Here is a 25097-nt window from a genome sequence, read left to right as displayed (position 1 = left end):
TTAGATATAAAGAAAGCATTTGATACGGTAGACCATAAAATTCTTTTGGAAAAACTTTTTTACAGTGGAGTAAGAGGGAATGTTTTAAAATGGTTTGAAAGCTATTTGGAAAACAGACTACAATTGGTCAAAATTAATAACAACTTAAGTGAATTGGGTTGCATTACTAGTGGGGTGCCCCAGGGCTCTGTCTTGGGTGCAACCTTATTCTTAATTTACATTAATGACTTGTGTAATGCAACATTGCATGGGAAGATTACCTCATTTGCTGATGATACTGCCCTTTGTTATGTTAGGAATAGCTTAACTGACATAAAACACGAAATGACTTCAGATCTTAAAGCTCTTCAATGGTGGTTCTCAAAAAATAACATGTTGCTAAGTCCAGAAAAAACTAAATTTTTAAATTTTTCATTGAGAAATGAAATGCGATTTGGTGGAGATATTATTTACACATGCGTTGAATGTTTGTGCTCAGATACTCATTGTACTGATAAGTGTGCTGTGGTTCAGCAAACCAACAGTATAAAGTATCTGGGCTTAGTCCTAGATCAAGAGGTTAGCTGGACTCCTCACATTAATATTTAAAAAGAAAACTAAATAACACATTGAGATATTTTTATTTTTTACAGGGCATTTGTCCAGAAAATGTTTTAAGACCTTTATAATTTGCACTTGTAAATAGTAGATTAGACTATGGACTTTTTTGCTGGGGCGGTACCTATGACACTAACCTGAAACCTATTTTCATAATACAAAGAAAATTCATCAGGGCAATTAGGAAAAAGAGCAAAATGGAACCATCACAACCTCTTTTCTCTGACTTAAAAATTCTCCCTTTAAGGTATATGTACTTGCACAAAGTTTTAAAAATCTTGTATGAATTAAGTAGAGATTTTAGGAAGCCAAATAATATTTATAAAGAAAGATTGAGGAAAACAGAGCAGTTGTGCCTAGGCCTAATTTAACCTTTTTCCTTAATAGTTACTGTTTTGTAGGTCCAAAGTTTTTTTGTAAATTGCCATAAAATATTGTTAATTGTAAAACTTTAGGTTTATTTTCAAAGAAACTTAAGACTTGGCTTTTGACAGGTGATAATTTTGAATGTTTAGTAAAAATCCTTGTGTAAATTATTATTTTTGTAGTTTCATGATATTACGTTGTCTTTGTGGTATTTTAGAATTAATGTACATGAATCTCGGTAATTGTAAACTGAGATAATTATGTTTTTAATATGGCAATAAGTGGGTCAGTAATGTTAAGCTTTATATACTATCCCACGCATTCCGTTGTCAATCTAATAGATAAGGAACCTCCACACAGGCTATGTCTTTGGAGGCCCTAAATTTTCTTGGAAGAACTGTTGTTAAATTTCTTACATGAGGATTTTAATTGATTTTATATTGTTCTTAGTTTATATTTAATAACTCAAATGATTTTTAAGTGTAATTACTTTGTAGGAAGTTAATCTATTTTATTTTTTTTTAAGAATGAAAATACAACAGTATCTATGTTATATTTGTATAATTTGTATTGTTTTGTAATATTAATTTCAAGAAAATAATTACATTCTTATTCTTATTCTTAATACGAAGAAGCGCAGCACAATTATAATTTTCAAGGAATGAGCTACCCTGTAAAAATCAAAGATATTGCCAAAATTGAAAAACAGAACCTAACTGTTTCTGTAAATATATATTGTTTAGATTCATCGAACAATGTATATCCTCTACGTATAAGTGCACACGAACTAAATGATCACACAGACTTGTTATTAATTACCAAAGGTGAAATATCACACTATGTATATATTAAGAACTTTAAAAAACTCCTTTCATCACAAATTTCAAAGATGAATGGATCCAAAACAATTTGCAAAATATGTTTCTGTCATGTGAATAAAAGTTTGAGAAAAGGAGGTTCTGAATGGTTGTTGGAACATAAAAGGTTATGCAATGGAAATGAAGAAGTTAAGATTAACCTACCACCAGCTGATAGAGCATTTGTACAGTTTAATATTGTAGTTATATGTATATGGTGAGTCGGTGGCTCAGTTGGTAGCGTCGCGGACTTCGGGCCCAAGGCAGCAGTGTCGTGGGTTCGGATCCTGGTCACTGCCACAAACTTTTATCAGTACAGTTCACCTTTGTACTGTACCGGCTCACCCCTTGCTTTGCTGGATACGTTCCACGCACAGATCTGTAGTCTATGTGGACGGGCAAATGCAAGGTTAAAAGAGGCCGCCAACCTCTTTTAAAAAAAAAAAGTTCATCAATATAGAATACCTATTGTCGTGTATGCCGATTTTGAATCTACTCTACTACCGTTGGAACATCAAGAGGACGACACATCAAGAAGATACAAGTACCAGTTACATTCACCCAACAGTTTTTGTCTACTCATCAAGTCAACGCTTTCCGAAGAATATTTACAAGATTATGGACTAAAGGCTGAACCAAAAGTGTATCGTGGTGAAGATGCAGCTAAACACTTTGTTGACGAGCTTTACTATATAGCTGAAAAAGTAGAGGCAATTTATACACAGGTAAAACCTATGACACCTATGTCACCCGATGAAGTTCAAGAATACGATTTATCAACATTATGTTATTTGTGCAAGAAAACATTTACAGAAGATAATCATAAAGAGCATGACCACGACCATCTGACTGGAAGCTACAGAGGTGCTGCGTGTAACGCTTGTAACTTAAACTATAAAATTCCTAACTATATTCCAATTGTAATGCACAACTTAAGCGGCTATGATGGACATTTTATAATATCTGAATTAGGAAGGGACAATGGTAAAATTGATGTATTAGCCGTAACGATGGAACGGTTTATTAGTTTTTCAAAAAAGGTTGGTAAAATGAAACTCAGATTTCTTGACTCCTACAGATTTATGCCTTCTAGTCTTATGAAACTATCAGAAAATTTGACAAGAGAAAATTTAATAGAAACAAGTAAAATAGTAGACAACAACAAATTGGATTTAGTTCTTCGAAAAGGAGTTTTCCCTTATGATTACATCGATGGATTGCACAGATTTGACAAGACATCACTTCCTTCACCAGAAGCCTTTAGCAACAAGCTGAACAATTCAGAAATATCACCAGAAGATTACCAACATGCATGCAGAAATTGGAACGAACTTGATATGGAAACATTAGGGGATTATTCAGATTTTTATGTTAAACTCGATGTTACTCTGCTTTGTGATGTGATGGAGGAATTCAGAAACACCTGTTTGGGAGCATACGGATTAGACCCTCTTCATTCTTACACCTCTCCAGGATTAGCTTGTTAAAGGCGATGTTAAAAGAAACCAATTGCAAACTTCAACTTTTAACAGATATTGATATGGTGCTGATGGTTGAGTCCGGTGTCAGAGGAGGATTGACTCAAAGCGTTGTAAGACATGTAAAAGCCAACAATAAAGATCTGCCAAACTACAACCAGCAAGAGCCATCAGTTTATCTTGGGTATTTTGATGCAAACAATTTGTATGGATGGGCAATGTCCAACCCCCTTCCATATGATAACTTTAAATGGATCGACCCAGAGTCAATTGGAGATATTGTTCAAATTCCAAAACATGGTGACACAGGATATATATTAGACTGCGATTTCGAATACCCAGAACATCTACATGACCTTCACTACGATCTTCCTCTTTTACCAAAAACAGAAATTTCACCAACTGGAAAACATCCTAAATTAATGATGAATTTAAATAACAAGCAAAGATATGTAGCGCACTTTTGGACTGTACAACAAGCACTTGAATTAGGACTTCGTCTAACTAAAGTACACAGAGTTTTGGAATTTTCTCAATCTTGCTGGCTGAAACCCTACATCGATTCCAACACTACAAGAAGAGCAGCAGCAACGTCAGCCTTCCAGAAGGACTTTTTTAAATTAATGAACAATGCGACGTTCGGTAAAACTCTGGAAAATAAAAGGAAACACAAAAATGTAAAACTTGTAACAGATGCTAGGAAATTGGAGAAACTTGTACAGAAACCCAACTTTGGATCATCAGTAATCATTAATGAAAATCTTGTTGCCGTATCTATGAAGAAAACTAGTATAAAAATGGATCGACCTTTGTATATAGGAATGTCAATATTAGATATATCAAAAACGCACATGTATGATTTTCACTACAACAAGATGGTTGCACATTATGGAAGAGAGAACATAGTTATAACTTACATGGATACAGATGCTTTTATTTACAAGATAATTACTCAAGATATGTATAAAGATCTTCGCACATTTGTATATAAAGATGAATTTGATTTTTCTGACTATCCTAAAGATAATCCAAACTACGAACAAGATAAAAACAAGGAAGTATTGGGAAAATTTAAAGATGAGGCTAACGGATTGTTACTTGAAGAATGTGGAGACAGTTAAGGAACTTCGAATCAATTGATGAAGAAGCGATAGAAGCTGTTGAAGAATATGAAACCATAAACCAAGAAGAACCAGCAACCCAAGAAGTGTAATTAAAAAAACAGTATAAAAGAGTGACCAAGGCGCGGTGTGAATTCAGTTGAACACTATACGGTAGATAGGGTTAAAACCCTATCTAGGGGTGGTGTGTAGATAGGGTTAAACATTATGGATATAAAACCCTGTGAAATAGAGTTTCAAGCATTTCGCGATAACAAAGATGAATTTGTGATAAAAGAATTAGTGATTTTAGATTTGATTACACATGTCGTATACCCGTTTATATTTGAAGCTCCATTTTCAGTAAACCAATTGAATGACAAAGCAAGAAGAACAAACGAATGGATAACCAAACATTTTCACCATATTCAGTGGAACGAAGGATTGATAAGCTATAAGCACTTGAACAATATCATGTATCATTTTTCTAACAAGTTTTCCCATAATTATACAAGAGGATCGGGAAAAAAGACAATGGATACAACGATACACATATCACGATGTTTTCGACATAAGAATGGACAAGGATCATCAAATTAATTATGGACCTATTTGTACTTTAACAGATCACTCTTATCGCACAGTCACACAATGTGCACTACAAAACGCATACCGATTAGCTAATTTTCTAGTTCTTCACTATTGGGACAAAAATAAATTCAAACAGCAACAGTGGAAGTATTACGAAGGAAATAGCAGTGGAGGGGGGAACGTGTGCTATAAATACAGTGGACAGTTTTAGGATCCTCATCAGTATTACTCCAGACATCGCAGAGGCAACATCTCACAGGGTAGTCCTAATCAAGAAAATGGCTTTACAACAGTTTCTCCAGTCTTTGGTGGATCAGTTCAACACCCAGTCCAAATCCAGCATTCTAAGTACTAAGAAATGCCACGAATTGAAGGAACACAAACACTACATCGTTCACGAGCTGAAGAAGACAGAAACTTCACATGGAGACGCAATTTTAGCATCACTGAGCGAGGCACCGTTTTCACCAGGTGATGAACCGAAATTTCAAGTTTATCTTCCAAGACGATTTGTGCAGTAACTACAAAACGAAGACCTGCGAGGTATTCAACCAGGATCCCTCTATTTGGTATCACACGGAGTTTGCGGAAACAATTTCACTGAACTATCTCTACACATCACCCATCAATGCTAGTTTTAAGTTTTTTCTGTAAATAACCGTCTATGTACATATGTTTGAAACATGTTTATGTCATTGTAAAATAAATAAATAAATAAATAAAAATTAAAAGAGGAAACAACATATCAGCATAAAATTAATTATATATGCTGATATGTTGTTTCTTTTTTTAAATTCAAACAAATGACCTTGAAATGTTTACTATAAATAACAGGTCTTACACGCAGTTGCTCTCAGTCTTGTTTCAACAATTCATCGAACATCATGTCACAGCGTAAATACAATTTACCTTTTGTTTACAAATCCAAATACGATTTGGATAACTATTGTTGTAATTTAAAATGTTTTAGAAAGCCTTAAAGTAAAGTTGATGGAAAAGCTTGTAAAAAATGTGACTCTGTTGGCTGTTGCATATGTAGGTGTAAAACATATCAAGACAAGCATCAAAATTACATACACGATCTAACACAAATGGTTAACCTACTCTGGAAAAATGTGGACTAAGATGTGGCAGATGCACGACAGCTGTAGGCTTTTACACTATATATAGCAGCTCGCAACACATTGCTTCTCATTCTTGTTTTAAAATTCAGTCGAGCAACATGTCACTGTGTAATTCTAATTCATCTTTTGATCACAAATCTGAATACGATTTAAAATACTATTGTTGTAATCTAAAGTGTTTCAAAACACCCGAATGTCAAGTAGATGGAATGGCTTGTAAAAAATGTGAATCGTTCTCCTATTGTCAATGTAATTGTAAAACGTATCAAGAAAAACGGAAACATCCCTCACAAGACAAAGGACGTAGAATCAAACTACTTTTAAAACGTATGGATTGATACCCGCATAATGCTCTCCCCCACCTCTACTACTTTCCCCCACCCCTACTGCTTTAGCTCCGCCCACTTCGTCAGGGACCTGCACTTCTTTACACACAACAGTCACTTCGCATCCAGCTCTTCACCAGTCAACTCAACCTTTCTCGTTTACTTTGCACAAGATGGCCAACCTACAACAACAACAACAACAACAGTGGACAAGCGATATTGAAGACTCTGACCTACACCAAGCATGCATCGAGGCAGATGAGCAGGAGCGAAAACGAAAGGAAAAACTACTTCAACTGCTAGAGGAGGAGAAAGAGCTTCGACACAAATTTGATCATGTTTGGCCAGCCTCGAGACAACATCGAATGGGCCGAGCACAATGCAGACATGGCAATATGGAAAGAGCTCCATAATACAATATAGGAGTTGAAGAAGTAAAAATCCAAGTACACAAGCGTCGCCGAGCTACACAAAACGGCCTTTATAAAGGCCACCAATAAACTCATTCGTTTTACACTTTAGCAGACACTCACTCTAGATACGTACGTTCGCACATGTTTTCCTTATTTATTGTAATAGTATGTAAGTTATTGTCATCCCTCATGTTTTATACAAATAAACAATAAACAAAACAATGAAGCTATCCTACACTACAACTGTAGGATAGCTTCCTTTTTTTAAACACAAACAAATGACCTTGAACATCATATGATCATCCATCGTGACGTCAGCTCAAATCCAACGCCATTTCCGGATTTTTACGTCATCATTATCACCAAACTTGCTGATAATAAAAAGATCTTGGACAAAAAGTTAATGCTACCAGCGGGATTCGAACCCGGGACCTACAGTATACCAGTCCGGCACGCTAACCATTAGACCACCGAGGCCGATGGCTGTTGAACGTTTTGTTACGGTAATGGCGTTCCCTCAGCTAATAAGAAGCCCACAGCTGTCATCGTAGCCTCTTCTATACCTCCCCTGAGTAAATACCTGCCAAAGCTAGTTTAGAATCTTAGCGTCGGCTGCTAGACTTTTTAAAAATTAAAACTTAATTTCTAAAAAACTGGGACCCTAAACTAAAATTATGGCTTCGACATTCCCTAGTTCTCAAAATTATCTTTCTTTCAACACAAAAATCATGAAAATCCGTCGCGAGTGGTTGATTCAGAATCGTGAAATAAAAAAACACTGTTTCGTTTTAATATTATATTATAGATTACATGTGGATTACACTAATGAAATCACGAAAGTGTTTAACTACAAAAGATCCATCAATACGATACGATTTTAATACTATTTAAACGTACTTCCAAAGGAAGATATACCAAATAACATAGACTACTAATAATAACTCCGATGACGTACGGTATGGGGAATATTTTTTTCATTGAATGATCAACCAAATTTGGCAACTAACGCAATTAATATAATTATTCTTTTTACACTTATTACTCTTTAAACAATGTTAATTGCTCAAAATATGTATATTTCACCCAATTTATCGCAGTTAGATGAATTAACGTAAGCCTTGAAAGTAACCGTCGATTTCGACGGGTTTCACCTAGTATTATTCTCTGTGAACTATTACGAAATAACCCATATTCAAACGGGGAAAAACACACTGAAGTCAACAAAACAAAAATTTTTCACATAAAAATATAAATACAGGAATAAAAGTATCAATGATACTATATTCATGAAACTACATTATTTGTTGGATGGCAATGTGTGATTAATACTTGGCAACTGACTCGACTCGCAGCACGCGCTCCGATCACGCGCTCATATAACTTAGCATATCTCAGGAAATAACGCCTCTAACAACGGTTTGAAGGAAAGTTAATTTTGGATCTTTATCTAAAACTTTCCCGCTGGTCAAATGCTTCTAACCAAATAGTACGTGATTTATTGGTAGCCCACTAACTTTTACATGTTTAGTTTTAAGAAAGGCCAAGTATAAAGAGTGATTTCACGCTTAAGTTTTTAACAATTACAAACTATTTTTTTCAAAACACGCATCGTCCACTTATAATTGATGTCCATGTCAAGTTTCATAATTTTTCCTCAATTCTAACAGTTCAAAATGTTGATGTTAATAGAGCAGTGTCACGCTGAGCTATATACGCGCGCGAAGCGGTCTGCCCCCAAGGTGACGTCACGTTGCGATGCGCGGAACGGTCTCAAACTCGTCCGGCTGAGTAGCACACCTTATTTACTTCCACCATGGGTTGTACTAGACTGGAGAGAAAAAAAAACTTATTACATAATTGGACACTTTGGTTGGTTAACCTCACTTTTATTAAAAATAGTGAATTGAATAGTTATCTTGTTCAGTCAGTCAGTAGTGGAGTTGTCAAGTCAGTGTTTTCTTTTATTTACATTATTTCTTCGATTTATCAACCAGTCAGGGTTGCCTTGAGAAAAGGCTCTCTTCTGCTTGTGATCCAATTTTCAAATGAATTTTATTTTGATGGGACATGGACATCGCTTTCCTCTCTATAGAAGGTTTTTACCACAAACAGTTTCTCATACTGGTTATCTGGTTACTAAAGCAAGCTTAAGCCCAAGTCAATCTCACTTGAAAGTGAGAGAAAGAAGTCCTCTTTTCTATTTGCATCCTCTGTCATTTTCTACAAGTAGATGCGTTGATAAATCTGTTACAGACAATTTGAAAGAAGACTTAAAATCAGTAATTAAAAAAGTGGACTTAAATCAGTTGAAGCAGACTCCGGTTGCTGCTAATTTGTATGGTTTTGGAGGAATCATCCCTTTTGTTTTTCCTCCGCTTTATTTCATAGTTGGGTCATTTAGTCCCTTCTTAGCAACAGCCCAATTGGTGTATGGTGCAACAATTTTAGCTTTCGTTGGAGGTGTTAAATGGGGAAATGCTTTGGCAAAGAATGAAATAACTCATCAGCAGATAGGTATAAGCACTGTACCTTCTCTTGTTGCTTGGGTTTCACTTTTGGTCCCTGAATCAATAGGTTTCTTGATTGTTTCCTCAGGATTGGTTGGAACATTATATGTGGACTTGATATCGAGTAAATACCCACCATGGTTCTGTGCCATGAGATGTGCACTGACAAGCATAGCTACTGCTTCATTGTTAACAACCTTTATTTTTTATGTTTTTAACTAAATGCCTGCTCGTAAACTCATTACCCTTAGAACCGTTACCTATCACAATTCTAGGCTACAACATGATATTACCTAGGCTTAAGTTATTGCAATAAAAAACCACTCGAGCGCTACCTACATTGTCAACAAAATTTAGGTACCGTAATTTTATATAAGTTAACTGTATCAATGAATTAAGTTAATTAGCCTAGGGTACTAACTTACAGTGTTCCCTTGATAATCCTACTCAAACAGGCAGTTAGTAGCCTAGACCTTATTTTAGGAAAAGGCCAGACCATTGTCAATCTATTTAAATTAGTGAATTTAACTTAGCCTAAGTTTAAGACCTCGACATTGTTTTCTAGTGAATGGGTAGCAAAGGTGCACTAAATGTAATACGTTCACTGATTTGTGGGTACACTATCTATATATCTGTATAATCTGTTGGCACAAACAACCGAATGAAAATATCGATCGATATATTGATTATTCGATATTATCGTTTGGTTAGTTAGGTGGGGTTAACCTAACCTAACTAACCAAACGACATATCGAATTAAACAATCGAATATTCAATATTAGCCTACTCATTTGGTTGTTTGTGCCAACAGATATGGAAGTGTACCCGATTTGTACCATTAAGTTAGGTACTTAAGTACGGTAACAGTGCAGTTTGGCATTGTGTAGTGTAGTGGGTCCATTCATACTTGGGCTTAAAAAACCTACTTTGTATTAAATTATAAGGTACAGTAATGTAATTTAGTATGATGTTGCCGACCATATAAAGCAAACATCATAACAAAATTAATTAATAAGAAATAATAACTTAAGTAAGTTAAACTACTTAAAGTCTTCCAGAATCTGGTTCTAGGTTAGGCCTATAATTCAAATTGCCAATTGATCAAACAAGAGCCAATCCATCCAAACAAACTACAAATCCTAACTTACTTTTTCTATTCAATTGTGCCTGCCAGAAGGGTAGACATGGCCTAGTCAGAGTATGATAGCCTAGAGGTAAATTTCCAACACACAGCACTTAATGTTTCTACCAGACTAAAGCCCTGAAAACACCTGAGCGATGCGGAAGAAGGACAAACTCAGCAACTCTTCAAAACATTTCTGATTCATTCAATAACATATGAAGGGTTTCTCACCTAAAACGAATCAATACCTAATTTTTAGTGAATTTCGCTATAGGGAAGTAGCTATTACCGTAGGTCTCATGGTAAGACCTAGACCCGGGACCGATTTACTTTTTCATTTTGATGTCCCCAGAGGCCAAAAACACCATTTGTTCAATTTTTTATATATCTTTAAAGGCCTATATATATATATATATATATTATATATACTAGCTGGCCCGACAGACGTCGTCTTGTCCTAATGTGGTTTTATGTCAAATGCTCGTTCATTTTCATGATAAGTTTGTTCGCATCGCACAACCACATCCTGGTTGAAGTTCGTTTGCTACGCTTACTCATCTTTAGGTTGGAGCTTGTTTGCTGCGCTTGCTTGCCTTCACGTTTAGCTCGTTCGCTATGGTAACTCGCCTCCAGGTTGAAGTTCGTTCGCTACGCTCACTCACCTTTTGGTTGCAAATTAGCTGTTGTCATAAATAAAAAAAAATAGGCCTAATAGTTCTGCAAACTGTTGGTAAATTTATTAACTTTTTAATGCTATTGAACATCACATAATCAAATTGTCTAGTTTAACCAGCTGTTAACATTCTTTAATTTCATTTAAATATAAGCATCATAAGGTTAACATGGGAAACTCCTGAGCCACTGGGGCGGACCCCTTTGACGGATCTGCACTAAACTCCACACAAACCATCCTTGAATAATGCTTAATGATGCAATGCCTGAAAGTTTCATTTCAATCTGTCGAGCGGTTTCGGAGTCCATAACGTTCAAATATATATATATAGGCCTACATACAAACTTCCTCTTTTATAAATTTAATATAGATATATATGTGTCCATCCGCTTAATTACTTGAGTAATTTTTGTCTGATTTTGATAAAATTTCTTTTGAAGGTGCAAGACGGGATAAACTTGAATGAGTTCGCGAACCAGCATGATCGGACCATGGCAACGGGGTTTAACGGGGGGTTTTGTGGGGTAAAAATGGGGTTTTCTCATTTTTTACCCTTAAGTAAAACACAAAATTTATAAATTTTTCTCCAGACCTTTTTAAAGAGCTTAAAAAAACAAATAATTTAGTATATCAAAGTGTTTTTGTACGGTGATTGGTTACGGAGAAAATAAAAAAAAACTGTTAATTTAAAATGCCCATGTTATTCTTATGGAGAATGTTATAATATGTTGTAGTTGGCTTGTTTATGGATATATTTTGATATAATTTGGTAGATTTATTTATTTTACAATAAGCTATTAATATTTTAATAAAAAACACAAGTTAATTAGTTTTCCTGTACCAGCAAACCTACTTTCAAAATCAATCCAGGCAAATGGGGTATTTTTATGGATCCAGCTGTTCCTGACCATAGTCAACAGCTGATCTTAGTCAGTAACAAAGCTACACAGATCATCAGACTGCATTCTACACTCATCTATATTATATAAAATCCAATGTATGTTTGTATGTTTGTTTGTTTGTATGTGTATGTTTGTTTGTTTGTTTGTCCTTTATGGACTCCGAAACCGCTTGACAGATTTTAATGAAACTTTCAGGCATTATTAAGCATTATTCAAGGATGGTTTTTGTGAAGTTTGGTGCAGATCCGTCAAAAGGGCTCCGCCCCAGTGGCTCTGGAGTTTCCCATGTTAACCTTATGAGTACTCATATGGAATTAAAGAATCTTAACAGCTGGTTCAACTAAACAATTTGATTCTGTGATGTTTAATAGCATTAAAAAGTTTATAGGCTTACCAACAGGGTGCAGCACTGTATATATTTTTAAATTTATGACAACAGCTAATTTGCAACCAAAAGGTGAGTGAGCGTAGCGAACAAACTTCAACCTGGAGGCGGGTTAGCGTAGCGAACGAGCTAACCTGAAGGCAAGTGAGCGCAGCGAATAAGCTCCAACCTAAAGGTGAGTGAGCGTAGCGAACGAACTTCAACTAGGACGTGATTGAGCCATGCGAATCTCATCTTGAAAATGAACAAACATTTTACATAAAACCACATTAGGACAGGACGAGGACTGTCGGGCCAGCTAGTATCTAAATACTATAAACTCGCATAAATATAACTCACTCACAGAAGATACTAATTCTAGACCACTTCTAGAGGTGCTAGGGAGTTGAAATTTGGCACGCGTGTAGGTCTTGGTACCAAACCCCCGGGAAAATTCTCAAAAGTTGCATTTTTTTATTTTAACTCCCCCTGATTTTAGAATTTCCCCCCCCCCCCAAATGCTATTCTTATGGGAAATAACATTGAAAAATGCCGACTTTGGTATGCTCATCTGAACCACTTATAAACGTACTAGAGACTTGAAACTTGTTATTATTGTATTAGGGGATCTTACATTTCCGGTGGAATTTGCAAAAGTCCCATTTTCAAATTTAACCCCCCCCAAAAATCCAAAATGGCGGACCTCTGAAAACAAAAAAACACGTTTTTTCAACCGGATGTAGCTCAAAAACGGTAAAAGCTAGAAAAGATTTGAAAGTATTTTCATGGGAATTAAATTTTCTACAAAACCCTCTTAGGCGTTTTCCGAAAATCGCACTCCTTAACCTTCAAAAAACACCCTACTTTCAAAATTTGGTAAATTTATTTCAAATTTTTACCAGTTTTCGCTATTTTTTCATACTTAAATAATTTCTTTTTGCAAATATTATTATTGATTTGTATTCTCCTTACTTAAATTTTACTCGTTACATGTTTTTTCGTAACTTTACTCCTTGACCCCTAAAACTTAAGCGGTGTTTACACTGTTGTGGGGTCACGGCTAAAGTCAGGCGTGTAGGTGAGAAATTTTCTCACTTTCTTGAGAAGCGTGGCCACCTCTCGTGTAAACAGTGGAGACGTGAGAGCAACAGACGTGGCAACCCAATACGCCTGTTCCCCACGCCCTTTGGAACTAACCAAACCGTGTTTGGTTGCTACGCCTGTTGCAGGCGTGGCTAGACGTGGTGAAGAGTTATCGTCTTCCGTCTCGCCGTTGTGTGTACTAAGAGTTTAACTATTGTTCTTTAAAGTCAGTGGTTGTCGTCTAAGTTTACGGTAACATGGTGAAAACAAAGAAATCTATAACATTGACACAAGTCGAATCAATTGAAACGGTGAAAACCGAAAACAAAGCAATCTTTAAAATTAATGGAAGGTCAATCAATTCGAATGCTTGAACGGTATCAAAGTGAACCTTGTTTATTTAATATAAATATTGAAAGCTACAGCTTGGTTTCTATCTTTTAATAACACTTAAATGCCGTGCTATTTCTTCAGCTAGAATAGCAACCACTGCCGTACATCCTTCAATAATCAATCTGTTGGCACAATCCATAACCCACCCGTAAATAAAAATGAACACGCCTTTAATGAATACGCTTCTACCAGAAAACTGTTTACACTACACGGCTGCTTGTGGCCGTGGGACGGTAGCGTGGCGCCACGGCATTTGCCTACGGCTGTCCATTGGCGTGGTGACCACGCCTGTTACGCAAGCTTTGCGTTTGCAATAAGGGAGGACACAGTTTGATAAAATTAGCTTTTTTAAATTTACAGTATTCCATAGTATTACACATCTACCATAGCCATAATGATCTACCGCTTCACCTAAACAATAGAGAAAAATAAATTATCAACAATTCGCAAAATATCACAAATTATTCTTGAAATGAAAAGCATAAACATAAACTGTAAACAATCCTATTTTGACAGTTCTCATTGCGAATCACAGTTTTTTGTTGCTGCTTAGTTCAATTTAGCTGTTTTCATAAATGCAAAAAAATATAGTGCTGCACCCTGTTGGTAAATCTTATAACTTTTTAATGCTTTTCCATATCATAGAACCAACTTTTTTAGTTGAAACATCAGACTAAATTCTTTAATTCCCTTTAAAAAATATAAATACTCATAAGGTTAACATGGGGGTCCGTTTAGCACGATAACTTGAGCAAATATGATCCGATTTCAATGAAATTTGGTACAACATGTAAACCTACGTTTATTTGAACGAGTTCGCAAACCAGCATGATCGGACCATGGGAACGGGGTTTTATGGGGGGATTTATGGGGTAAAAATTGGTTTTTCTCATTTTTTACCCCCAAAACATAAAATTTCCCAAATTTCCTAAAGACCATTTTAAAGTGCTTAAAAAAACAAATAATTCAGTACAGTAGAACCTCTTTAATCAAAACTAATTGGGACCAGGGGTAGTTCGGACTATTGAATAGTTCGGATTACAGAACATATTGTTGTTTTTACATAACAATAGTTAGGGAAAAGTGAAAAATGCTTTATAAAGTAAAATACAGTGTTTATTTAATACAGTGCTAAACATAGGGAATAAACAGTACTGTACATTACAATTGAAATAATTACGGTTTGTATATCAATAAATGCAGTATACAATAAAGAACTACTGTTACTATGTATAGAGTACAGCAATGAGGCGTTCGGATTAGTGGACATTCGGATTACAGGGGTTCGGATTAAAGGGGTTCTACTGTATATTGAAGTGTTTTTGTATGGTTATTGGTTACGGAGAAATTTGTAAATTACAAATTCCTATGTTATTCTTATGGAGAATAAGAAAACTGTTGTAGTTTGCTTGTTTATGCATATATTTGGATCAAACTTGGCCAGTCTATTTATTTTAAACCAAGAGATTAACATTTTGCTACAAAACACACTTTATTACCCTGTAGGCAGCAAACCTAGGTACTCGTTAAACCTAATGTTATTTGAATAGATTTAATTAAAAATCAAATCAAGCAAATGGAAATTCGCTTGGAGAATAAGTAAACTGTTGTAGTTTGCTTGTTTATGCATATATATTTGGATCAAACTTGGCCAGTCTATTTATTTTATACCAAGAGATACACATTTTGCTACAAAACACGCTTTATTACCCTGTAGGCAGCAAACCTAGGTACTCGTTAAACCTAATGTTATTTGAATAGATTTAATTAAAAATCAAATCAAGCAAATGGAAATTCGCTTAGTCTGCAGGTTTGCTGCGGCGGGGGTATTTTATTATGAGAAGGACAGTTAACTTCTTATGGGGCACTGTCCTTAATTTTTAAAGATGTTTTTTTGTATGTTTTTGAATTTTGAAAATATCACCAACATTTTCCAATATGGCCGACAATTTCAATGTTTCTTATGGAACCTATATTTTAATGATTTTTTAAGGATTCAGGCCTATGCAATTTAAAAACGTTTTTATTGACTTTTTTTCTAATGCCACTTGTTTCTAGGAGTTCAAGTTACACCTAAGAAAAAGTTGCATGCTGTGTAGGCTACATTCATAGCTCCTAAACAATTATGTTTAGAGAGAAAATACAAGGAACAAAAGTCTTAAAGTTGTATCTACATTCCAAAAATACCATAAAATAGTGTTTTCCAATTTTAAAGTTGGTCTCCATTATGGAAAATGGCAGATATTTTTTGAAAAAATTGAATTAATATTTGCATGGTTTTTTTAGAATTTATATAAAATTTTAAGACCTATTTATTCTTTGCATTTTCTCTCTAAACATAGGTACTTGTTTACGAGCTACTGGATGCAGAATGTACACCGCAAGCAAACTTTTCTTACGTTTAACGCTGTAACTTCTAAACGAGTGGAATTAGAGAAAAAATGTCAAGAATAAAAAAAAAATTAAATTGGATTTACATTCATCAAATGCAGAGCGTTCCGTAAAAATATTGAAGTTGTCAGCCGTACCCTATTGGAAAACGGCGGTCGTATTTTTTAAATTTGAAAACATCCCAAAAACATCTAAAAAATAAAGGGAAGCTCCCCTTAAAGAGTTAACTGTCCTTATCATAATAAAAAAGTTAGCTATTGGTTTACTTTAGGTGAGACACCCGTATGTAGAATCTGTTTCATCTTTTCTTAACTGTGGCCAAATTTTTGCTTATGATACTTGCCAAATTGCAGCTATTCCTTTATGTCTTGTACCCACATTTTCCTTGCTCTTTCCTCTTCTAGCACAACTGTAAACAGCGACGATTCTTCATCAGATGATGTTATGGTATTAATAGGGTTGCCATTTCCCTGGTGATTACCGGATTTTGATGTTCAAAATTTAGCTCCGGGGGATTACTGCAAAAATTAAAAAATCTTCTCTATTTTACTCTCTACCTATTAAAATACAATATATAACAGCACTTTTGAAATAAAATAAAGGTTGGTGTTCGCAAATATCGTTAGGTCTATGCAATAACTGAAAAATGCAACTGTCTTAGGTACTCTCTACTAACGTGTTTTTATTCCTTGGTTTCACTTTGGCCAGCAATGTCCTTAGTTTATTTTCATCATCTGTTTCATTGCCTTCAGTCCTTCAATTCTCGTCTGCCGGCCACTCTGAAGTGTATCCCCGATTCCGCGTTCACTACCAACCAAAGCCTAGCAGACAGAGAGCGTTTTGTTGTGACAAGAAAGTTATAGATTAATAAATATAAACATATTACGCCACTGGCCCGAATGTCTATAGGCTAGTAGCGGTAACAACTGGTTTGGATGTTTTTTGACGGTTCCATTTATATAATAATAAAAACTGCTTTAATTTCGGGCCAGTGACATCATTTTTATTAAGTTTTAGTTTATGCCCATACAGTTTATATTTTAATATTTTTGCTATGTACTAGGTAGGCCTATGCAATTTCGCTAGCCTGCTTATTTCTATCCACTATTATAGTGGGGGCCACCAGCTAAAATCTCCTCCATGGTGTCTACTCTCCGGGAAATTCGGGAAAACCCGGAAAACTCCGGGAATGTTATCTTACCTTGAAATGTCCTGGAAAACTCCAGGAATCCACCCAAACCTCCGGGAATCCGGAGCCCGGTCATCGGAATCGTCGGCTAATCGAAATACTACTGCTTTTGTTGCCGCGATCGTGGGAAACGATTATCGGTGTGACCGAAACCGCAAGATATGCTCACGGGTATTGCAGTGATCGTGGGAGACGTTTATCGGTGTCGCCGAAACTGCAAGATATGCTCACGGGTATTGCTGCGATCGTGGGAGACGATTATTAGTGTCGCGGAAACCGCAAGATAGGCTCACGGGTATTGCCGCGATCGTGGGAGACGATTATCGGTGTCGCCGAAACCGCAAGATAGGCTCATGGGTATTGCCGCGATCGCGGGAGACGATTATCGGTGCCGCAGAAACCGCAAGATAGGCTCACGGGTATTGCCGCGATCGCGGGAGACGATTATCGGTGTTGCTGAAATCATAAAATATGTGAACCTGTTTTGCCGCGATCGGTTCGCGGTGTTGATGAGACTGCAAGATATGCTCACCGGTATTCCCACGATCGCCGGAGATGATAACTGGTGTCGCCTTACCTACCAGTTATACTGTTTTATTATGTTGTATAAAATATTATTCTTTGGAAAAGTTTTGTTTTAAATAATAATAAATTATTATTAGCGTGTTGCGATTAGTTGAGCGGGTTCCAAAAGTAGCTCTTAAAATTCAGGAGTTTGTCTTGAATTCTCCTGGAAAACTCCTTGAATTTTTCAAACCAGGTTTAGTAGACACCATGTAAACCTCTTTTTTATACATTACCATATGGCAACCCTAGGTATTAAGGAAACACACAGTTCAGTATCGGTATACAAACACTATCTATAACACAACACTTTTACGTCCAGACAGTCACACAACCACCGCACCCCTGAGGTGTACTGGCTTTCCTGCACATCTCTTTTCCAGCTCTGGTGTAGAAGCACCTGTTTCCACTGTCACATTATCACTCAAGTATCACAGATAAAATTCTAGAAATTGTATCACGTTGCTCCAGCGATAAAATATTGCTCTGGTTTGTGCAGGGCTTAAAACAAACTTCTTGATTTTCATACTGGTAAGTACTTGAGTGTTAGTGGATGTCCTGCGTTATAGAATATTTAAAGGTTGTATAACACTCCTTAGTTTCATTTTTTACTTTATCTGGAGTATGCCTTACAGCAAATTTAAGACAAACACATTTTCTTATAATAATCTGTCATTTTTTCAGGCCTGACAACAAAGAAATGGTTTCTTTAACTTAAAAATTAAAAATTGTTAGTAACCACCAAAAGAAACATGGGGGATAATTTTAAGGAAGAATCTTTAAAGGAAGAACAAGAGTTAATTTTGAAGAATATTAGAGATGAAAGTAAGGATAGTGGAAATAGATTATCAATGAAAAAATCAATTATTGATCATATATCCAGTAACAATGAAATTATTTTTAATAATATTCATAAACGCAAAGAAGACCTTAGTGAACAAGAGAAGAGATTATTAACTGAAGAATTGTTAGATCGTGACTATGGACTATTTTTGGCAAAATTTGGAAATTACCTATCAAAAGAACACTTATGCTATTTTGAAAACCGAAATGAGGAGGAAAGTGTAATTGTAGATCTCCATTTAACACAACTCAAGAAATCTTATGAAAATAGGTCTAGCACCGAAAAGTCTTCACTGAAAAATGTAAGTCAATGAACTTCTTAGCGTTAAGTATAAATTTTCAATACAGCTTTTCAAAAACATACTGAGCAACTTATTGTATGTGTAAGCCAGATAAAATTAGTTTTCTACAATTTGAACATGGATGGTGTTGTCTCTACGATCCTCTCCCTAACTTGCGCCACTCAGTTAGTGGTACTCGACCGACAGTAACCGACAAAGTAGACTTGCAGGTACAGTACACGAAAAGCGCTTACCAATGCTGCACTACGGCTCGTCAACTATACCCCCACTACCGATATGCCTTCCCCAGGAGTCGTAATAACTACTGCAAACAAATTATAAAAAGTCTGTCACAGTACAGTAGGCCTACTACAAAAAGTCTAGGCTTAAAAAAAAAACAGTTTGTGTATTCCTTCCCACTACTTTTTTTACAAAACAAAGAGAAGATTGTGAAAAATGTTTTTAAAACTGCTAGGAGCAATTCATGGCACTTGCTGTATTTCTGAAAATAGCAAAAAATATGTGAATGTTCAGTGGCACAACTAATTACTCTTGTCCTCAACTTTTGGGTCTCTAAAGAGATGAGGCCTACCGGATTTTCAGTCTAGTTCAACCGGTAGATCTGTAAGTTACTCACGGCTTAAAAGGCCCCCTGCAGGAATCGTGTTTGTTCCATGGGTCACAGAAAAGGTCCTCTCCTGCAAACAATGTTGTACACGCAACAGCTTTAAAACATGTTTTTGTTGTGCTACTCATGTCACTCAACCGACAGTAACCGACAAAGTAGACTTGCAGGTATAAGAAAAGCGCTTACCAATGCTGCAGTATGGCTCGTCAACTATACCCCCACTACCGATATGCCTTCCCCAGGAGTCGTAAAAACTACTGCAAGGCGAATTTTTGGATGAATAACTATCTAAAATCTGGAATTCCTTTCCACATGTATCACAAAAAGTTTTACAAAAATGTTCTATTATGAATAATATAGGTAACCATCATGGGCGCTCGCAGGATTTGGAACAGGGGGGTGCAATATATTGATCTAATGAAAATCTAGGGGATTCGGGTCTTCCCTGGGAAGATTCCTAAAATATAGTGTTTTTAAACATATTTTTTAAGCTATTTGGTAAACACATAGAACCAACCAAAACAAAATAGTATATTGTGTATCAAGGGTTGTATCAAGTCATCGTTTTTTATGCCAACATTCAAAATTAATAATCTATTTGAAGTTATTATGTATAGGTGGTTTATATTGTTAAATCAAATCCACAAGCCAAACAGTTATGAAGAAAAATAAATTTACAGTTTAATAAAGCCTAGATAAAAGCCAAGAAAGTTGATGTTTTGTTTTCTGAATAGTTTTGTTAAAGTATTAAAGAATGGTACATCTGTGATTCAACTAGGCCTTCTTAGGCTACAGTATTTGATTTAAACATAAATTTAAAAACTAAAAAGTTTTTTTAGAAATCACCATAATAAAGGTACTTTTTAAAATTTCTTAAAACCCACTTTTGATTAATAAAAGTTATTATAGAACATTATGGGTATTAAATTTATTTCTTATTTTTCAGCCAGGGCTAACATCTTGCTAACATCTGCCCTGTGGGCGCCCATGGTATCCATTGACTAACAAAATCCTACCAAACTAAGTTTTTCAGTCCTTCTCTTAATAGTATATTTCGTACCTAGGGCCAAAAATGAGGTTTTGCGGGCTCTAGATACTTTTTAAGTTTGAGACAAAGTAGAGAACTTAAAACGATCGAGAGCTGCAAAACCATTTTGGTCCGTGGTACGAATGCTATTTTTCACTACACTAAACCCTAGTACCGGTACCACTATTCACCACAATAATATTGCACACTAGTCAACTTCCTGATCATTGGGCTTTAAATAAATGATCCTGGCTAACAGCTGATCTTAGTCAGTAACAAAGCTACACAGATCATCACACACCATTCTACACTTATCCTTCACTCATATTTGGGTTACAATACGCACCTAAGTGGCGTCCCCATCTTAATGATTGATAATTGATAACACAACTAACACTTTAAGGGCTATGTGAAGAAATAATTTGAGGTATCAGCAAAAAAAATAATAAACAGTACCGGTAGTTACTTGGCAGTGGTGACAATAAGACAATTCTATTGCAATGCTGTGGATACCGATTGTGTATTTAATATACATTAATGTTTTAAGAAAGTAAGCGGGCAGCTGATTTTCGGCCCTAGGGATGTTAAAATCTGCTCTGTCCCCAAATGACGACAGCTGGCATGGACAGCAATACCAGTAGCGGCTGGTGTTCATAGGTTATGGGAGGGCCCTGCATATTTATATATAGGCCAAAGGAAAACCTACCATCATACACGTTTGTCAAATAATTGAAAAAAATAAGGCTTAAATTTGTAATACAAACACACCTACAATACATATTTAAACTTATTTCCAAGGCTGCTATAGTATTTAAACTTATTTCCAAGGCTGCTATAGTATTTAACTTAATAAACATGTATGCAAATGGGTCTGTCCTGAAAATAACACTAAATAAAATAATTATAATATTCTATAAAATATCTATGGTAATAAGGAATAGAAAGCTAAATAACTTAACATCTTACAAAAACAAATTGCATTTAAGCTTATACCGGCACGGTAACCTAAAACCCTATTAAACTTCAATAATATTATTTTTGCGTTGTTGATTTGAAATTGACTAGAAGTGCAGGGCCTACCTTTAACTAAATTGGATGTAAAAACAAGTTTATAAAGTATTCATTTAGTATTTTAACACACACGAACGGTACTTCTACATCATTATTCATGAATCACTAAACAACACCAAAATAACAGTTTGAGGTTAGCTCACTTGTTTTCTTGTTTTAGAAATTAGATGGTTTGAGTTATGACAAACAGTTGCGCCAACATCAGTTCTAACCATCATACAGTAACGGTAGCTTGCCACATAGAATATCTAAATTTTGGTGGCTGCCCTGATTTAAGAGTGTGTAACTTTGGACTCTGCCCCAAAGCGCCAATTCTAAAGCATTGGAATGACGTCATGGCACCCTCAGCGCTGTTCGGTTGTTCTGCCATAAGACTACATGTATTGGGATTGGGACGGTCTGGCCGCCATCCGCGCCGTCCTTACTAGCAGGCGACGATCAAAAACAAGTCATTATGCCTAATGAATTGAATTATGCAATTATTAGATAAATTTATATTGTATATTGTTTTAAGTACTCGTTAAAGTAATTTAACTGAAGAATATTGTAAATGTAATTTATATATGTACTAGCAACAGAGCCCGTTGTGGTTAAATACAACGGTCTCTAGTAAAATAATGGTTATGAAATCCATACACCACTTTACTCACTAATATTAATGATACAGATTAAGCACATAACATCAGAATCACACACTTAACATAAGGAACACACTTTAAAACACAAATGCAAATTGTTAGCAACGACATTAAATCAAAGAAAAATTAATTAAATAACAATATACCAATAAGCTGTTCAATTAATTATTAACACATGTTTCGTATGATTAGATTATGCATAATGGTAAACCAATTATTACCACCTATAAAATTTATTGTTTTTTTCTTTTCCGAGTCGGGTTAGCTCTTCTACCCGACCGATTTTAAAAATTTTGGTCTTAAAATAAAGCTATGCAAGCACATATTTGTCATCAAGTACACCGCGACTTAGCTTAGAACACTTTGTTGACATAAAGCTCGTTAAAATACAATCAAGTAGCATAGGCTACAATGATTTTCACTATTGTTTAGATACTCGATTACCTAGGGAGGGGGGGGGGGGGTTAGTGGGTAATGAAAAATACGGTTAATCCAATATAGTATAAAAATAGATGACGAACCCATTAAAACGCTGTAAACAGCCATTAACGTCACGATTTGCATTTTTATAAACGAAATTCAATATTGCACAATCATTATTATATTGCAATAACATTATTATTGTACATTTCAAATCATTTATCTTGGTTCAGTTGTACAAACTAACTCAAACACAAATAATAACCAGCCAAACACTGCCAAACACTGCATTGCTATAAATAACGTAAATATTAAAGGAACCTTTAGAAAGTGTTATAAGCTACTGCTCACGATAGACAGATAGCCTACCGGTAGGTGCTGTATCACAGCATAGGAGTTGATAGATAAGTAAAAAAGTCTAAAATTATATTTAGAGATAATAAAATCGCTCTTAAATAAGAATGTAACGAGAACAATCTTGTTATTCTTTTTCTTTATTCTTCTGTTCTTTATAAGTTTTTTTTTCAATTCATACACAAATTCAATTTAACAAGTCGCCATATTTAGGCCTACTCATTGCCCAATCACAGCCTTACTAAAGTTACCATGGTTACTAATCAGAGTTTACTAATTATTATATCGTCATCATTCCCCAGCTGTTGTATCTTAAATCTGTTGTAACATAGCGCACAGCAGACAGAAGTGTAAAACGGAGCAGACGATTGTTGGCGCAAGCGTTGTTTCCATTTCATTTTCATCGAAGGAGCTGTGTGATGTTTCCAAAGGGAGGGAGAAGGGGTCGTTATATCAAGAAAAAGACACTGACAATTCGTTAAGCAGAGGTTACGAACGCTATATAGATATTCTGGCAATAAAAATTCCTTAAATTGAGGTGACTTATAATACTCTAATTCTATTTATCCAATGACCTATTAATTATTAAAATCGGTTCAGTAGATCTGTAGATTTAATTGTACAAAGTTTAACAACAACATCTTTAATTCAGTATTTTCTCATAATAAATAGGGAGGTTGTTTAACGTTTTTGCAAATAACTTTGAAATGCTGAGGAAATTGATCAAAGTGGAAGGTGATATTCTGATAGAGAATAAAATTTCCTACAAACTACTATTATGTATTTCTTGAAAATACTCAATAAAGGCAGCCTAAAGTTGGCTACAAATATAAACTTGGGGGGAAAAAGGCGTTTTAAATGTATTATTTATTTTTTCACCTCAAATATGTAATAAAATCAAACTTTCATAATTATTTGCAAATCTACACGAATTAGGCTTTCCAACGACCTATTAAGTAACAAAATCGGTCCGGTAGAAGTCTAGATTTAGTTGTACAAAGTTTAACAAAAATATATCTAATTCAGTATTTTCTCACCACTATAAATTTGGAGTTCACTTAGCTTATTGCCAATAACTTTTAAATGGAGGGGAAATCAACCAATGTGGATGTGATATTGTGAAAAAGAATAAAATTTCCTACAAATAACTACTATGTGTTTCTTGAAAATACTAAATAAAGCCAGACAAAAGCTGGCTACAAATAGGAATTTGAAAACAGAAAACTTGAAAAAAACAGTTTTTAATGTATTTTTGTTATTTTTACTTTTTTACCACAAATATTAGATAAAATCACACTTTCATAATTATTTGCAAATCTACATAAATTAGGCTTTCCAATGACAAAATCGGTTTAGTAGAAGTCTAGATTTAGTTGTACAAAGTTTGACAAAATTATCCCTAACTCAGTATTTTCTCATTACTATAATTTCGGAGGTTGCTTAGCTTTTTTGCAAATAACTTTTAAATGGTGAGGAAATCGACCAAAGTGGAAGGGGATATCCTGAAAGAGAATAAAATGTCCTACAAATCGATACCATGCACTTCTTGGAAATACAAAAAAAGGCAGCCAAAAGTCGCACACAAATAAAAAGTGTGAAAAACACCTTTTTTAATGTATTTCTTATGGAAAACATGTTTTTTTTTCACTATAAATCATGACAAAAACAAACTTTCATAATTATTTGCAAATCTACACCAATTAAGCTTTCCAACGACCCATTAATTAATAAAATCGGTCCAGTAGAATTCTAGATTTAGTTGTACAAAGATTTTAAAAACTGAATTATATATAG

General features: G+C 35.1%; 1 protein-coding gene across 5 annotated transcripts in view; it reads left to right on the top strand.

Annotated features, from left to right (window-relative positions):
* The first annotated feature begins 8672 nt into the window (after positions 1-8672).
* Positions 8673-25097, top strand: part of LOC128982953 (coiled-coil domain-containing protein 97) — a 72042-nt gene continuing 55617 nt past the window's right edge. For 2 of the 5 annotated variants that reach the window (XM_054402052.1, XM_054402057.1), the window contains exons 1-2: positions 9580-9716; positions 18726-19186. In XM_054402052.1, coding sequence (XP_054258027.1) covers positions 18794-19186 — 393 coding nt within the window. In that variant the 5' untranslated portion in view covers positions 9580-9716; positions 18726-18793. The other 3 variants (XM_054402056.1, XM_054402053.1, XM_054402055.1) reach the window with 3 other exon arrangements.

This window comes from Macrosteles quadrilineatus, unplaced genomic scaffold, assembly GCF_028750875.1.
Source record: "Macrosteles quadrilineatus isolate MER2022 unplaced genomic scaffold, UCM_ALF_1.0 Scaffold_1__1_contigs__length_201487025, whole genome shotgun sequence".
NCBI lineage: Eukaryota > Metazoa > Arthropoda > Insecta > Hemiptera > Cicadellidae > Macrosteles > Macrosteles quadrilineatus.
This window is presented reverse-complemented; position numbering and strand designations above follow the sequence as displayed.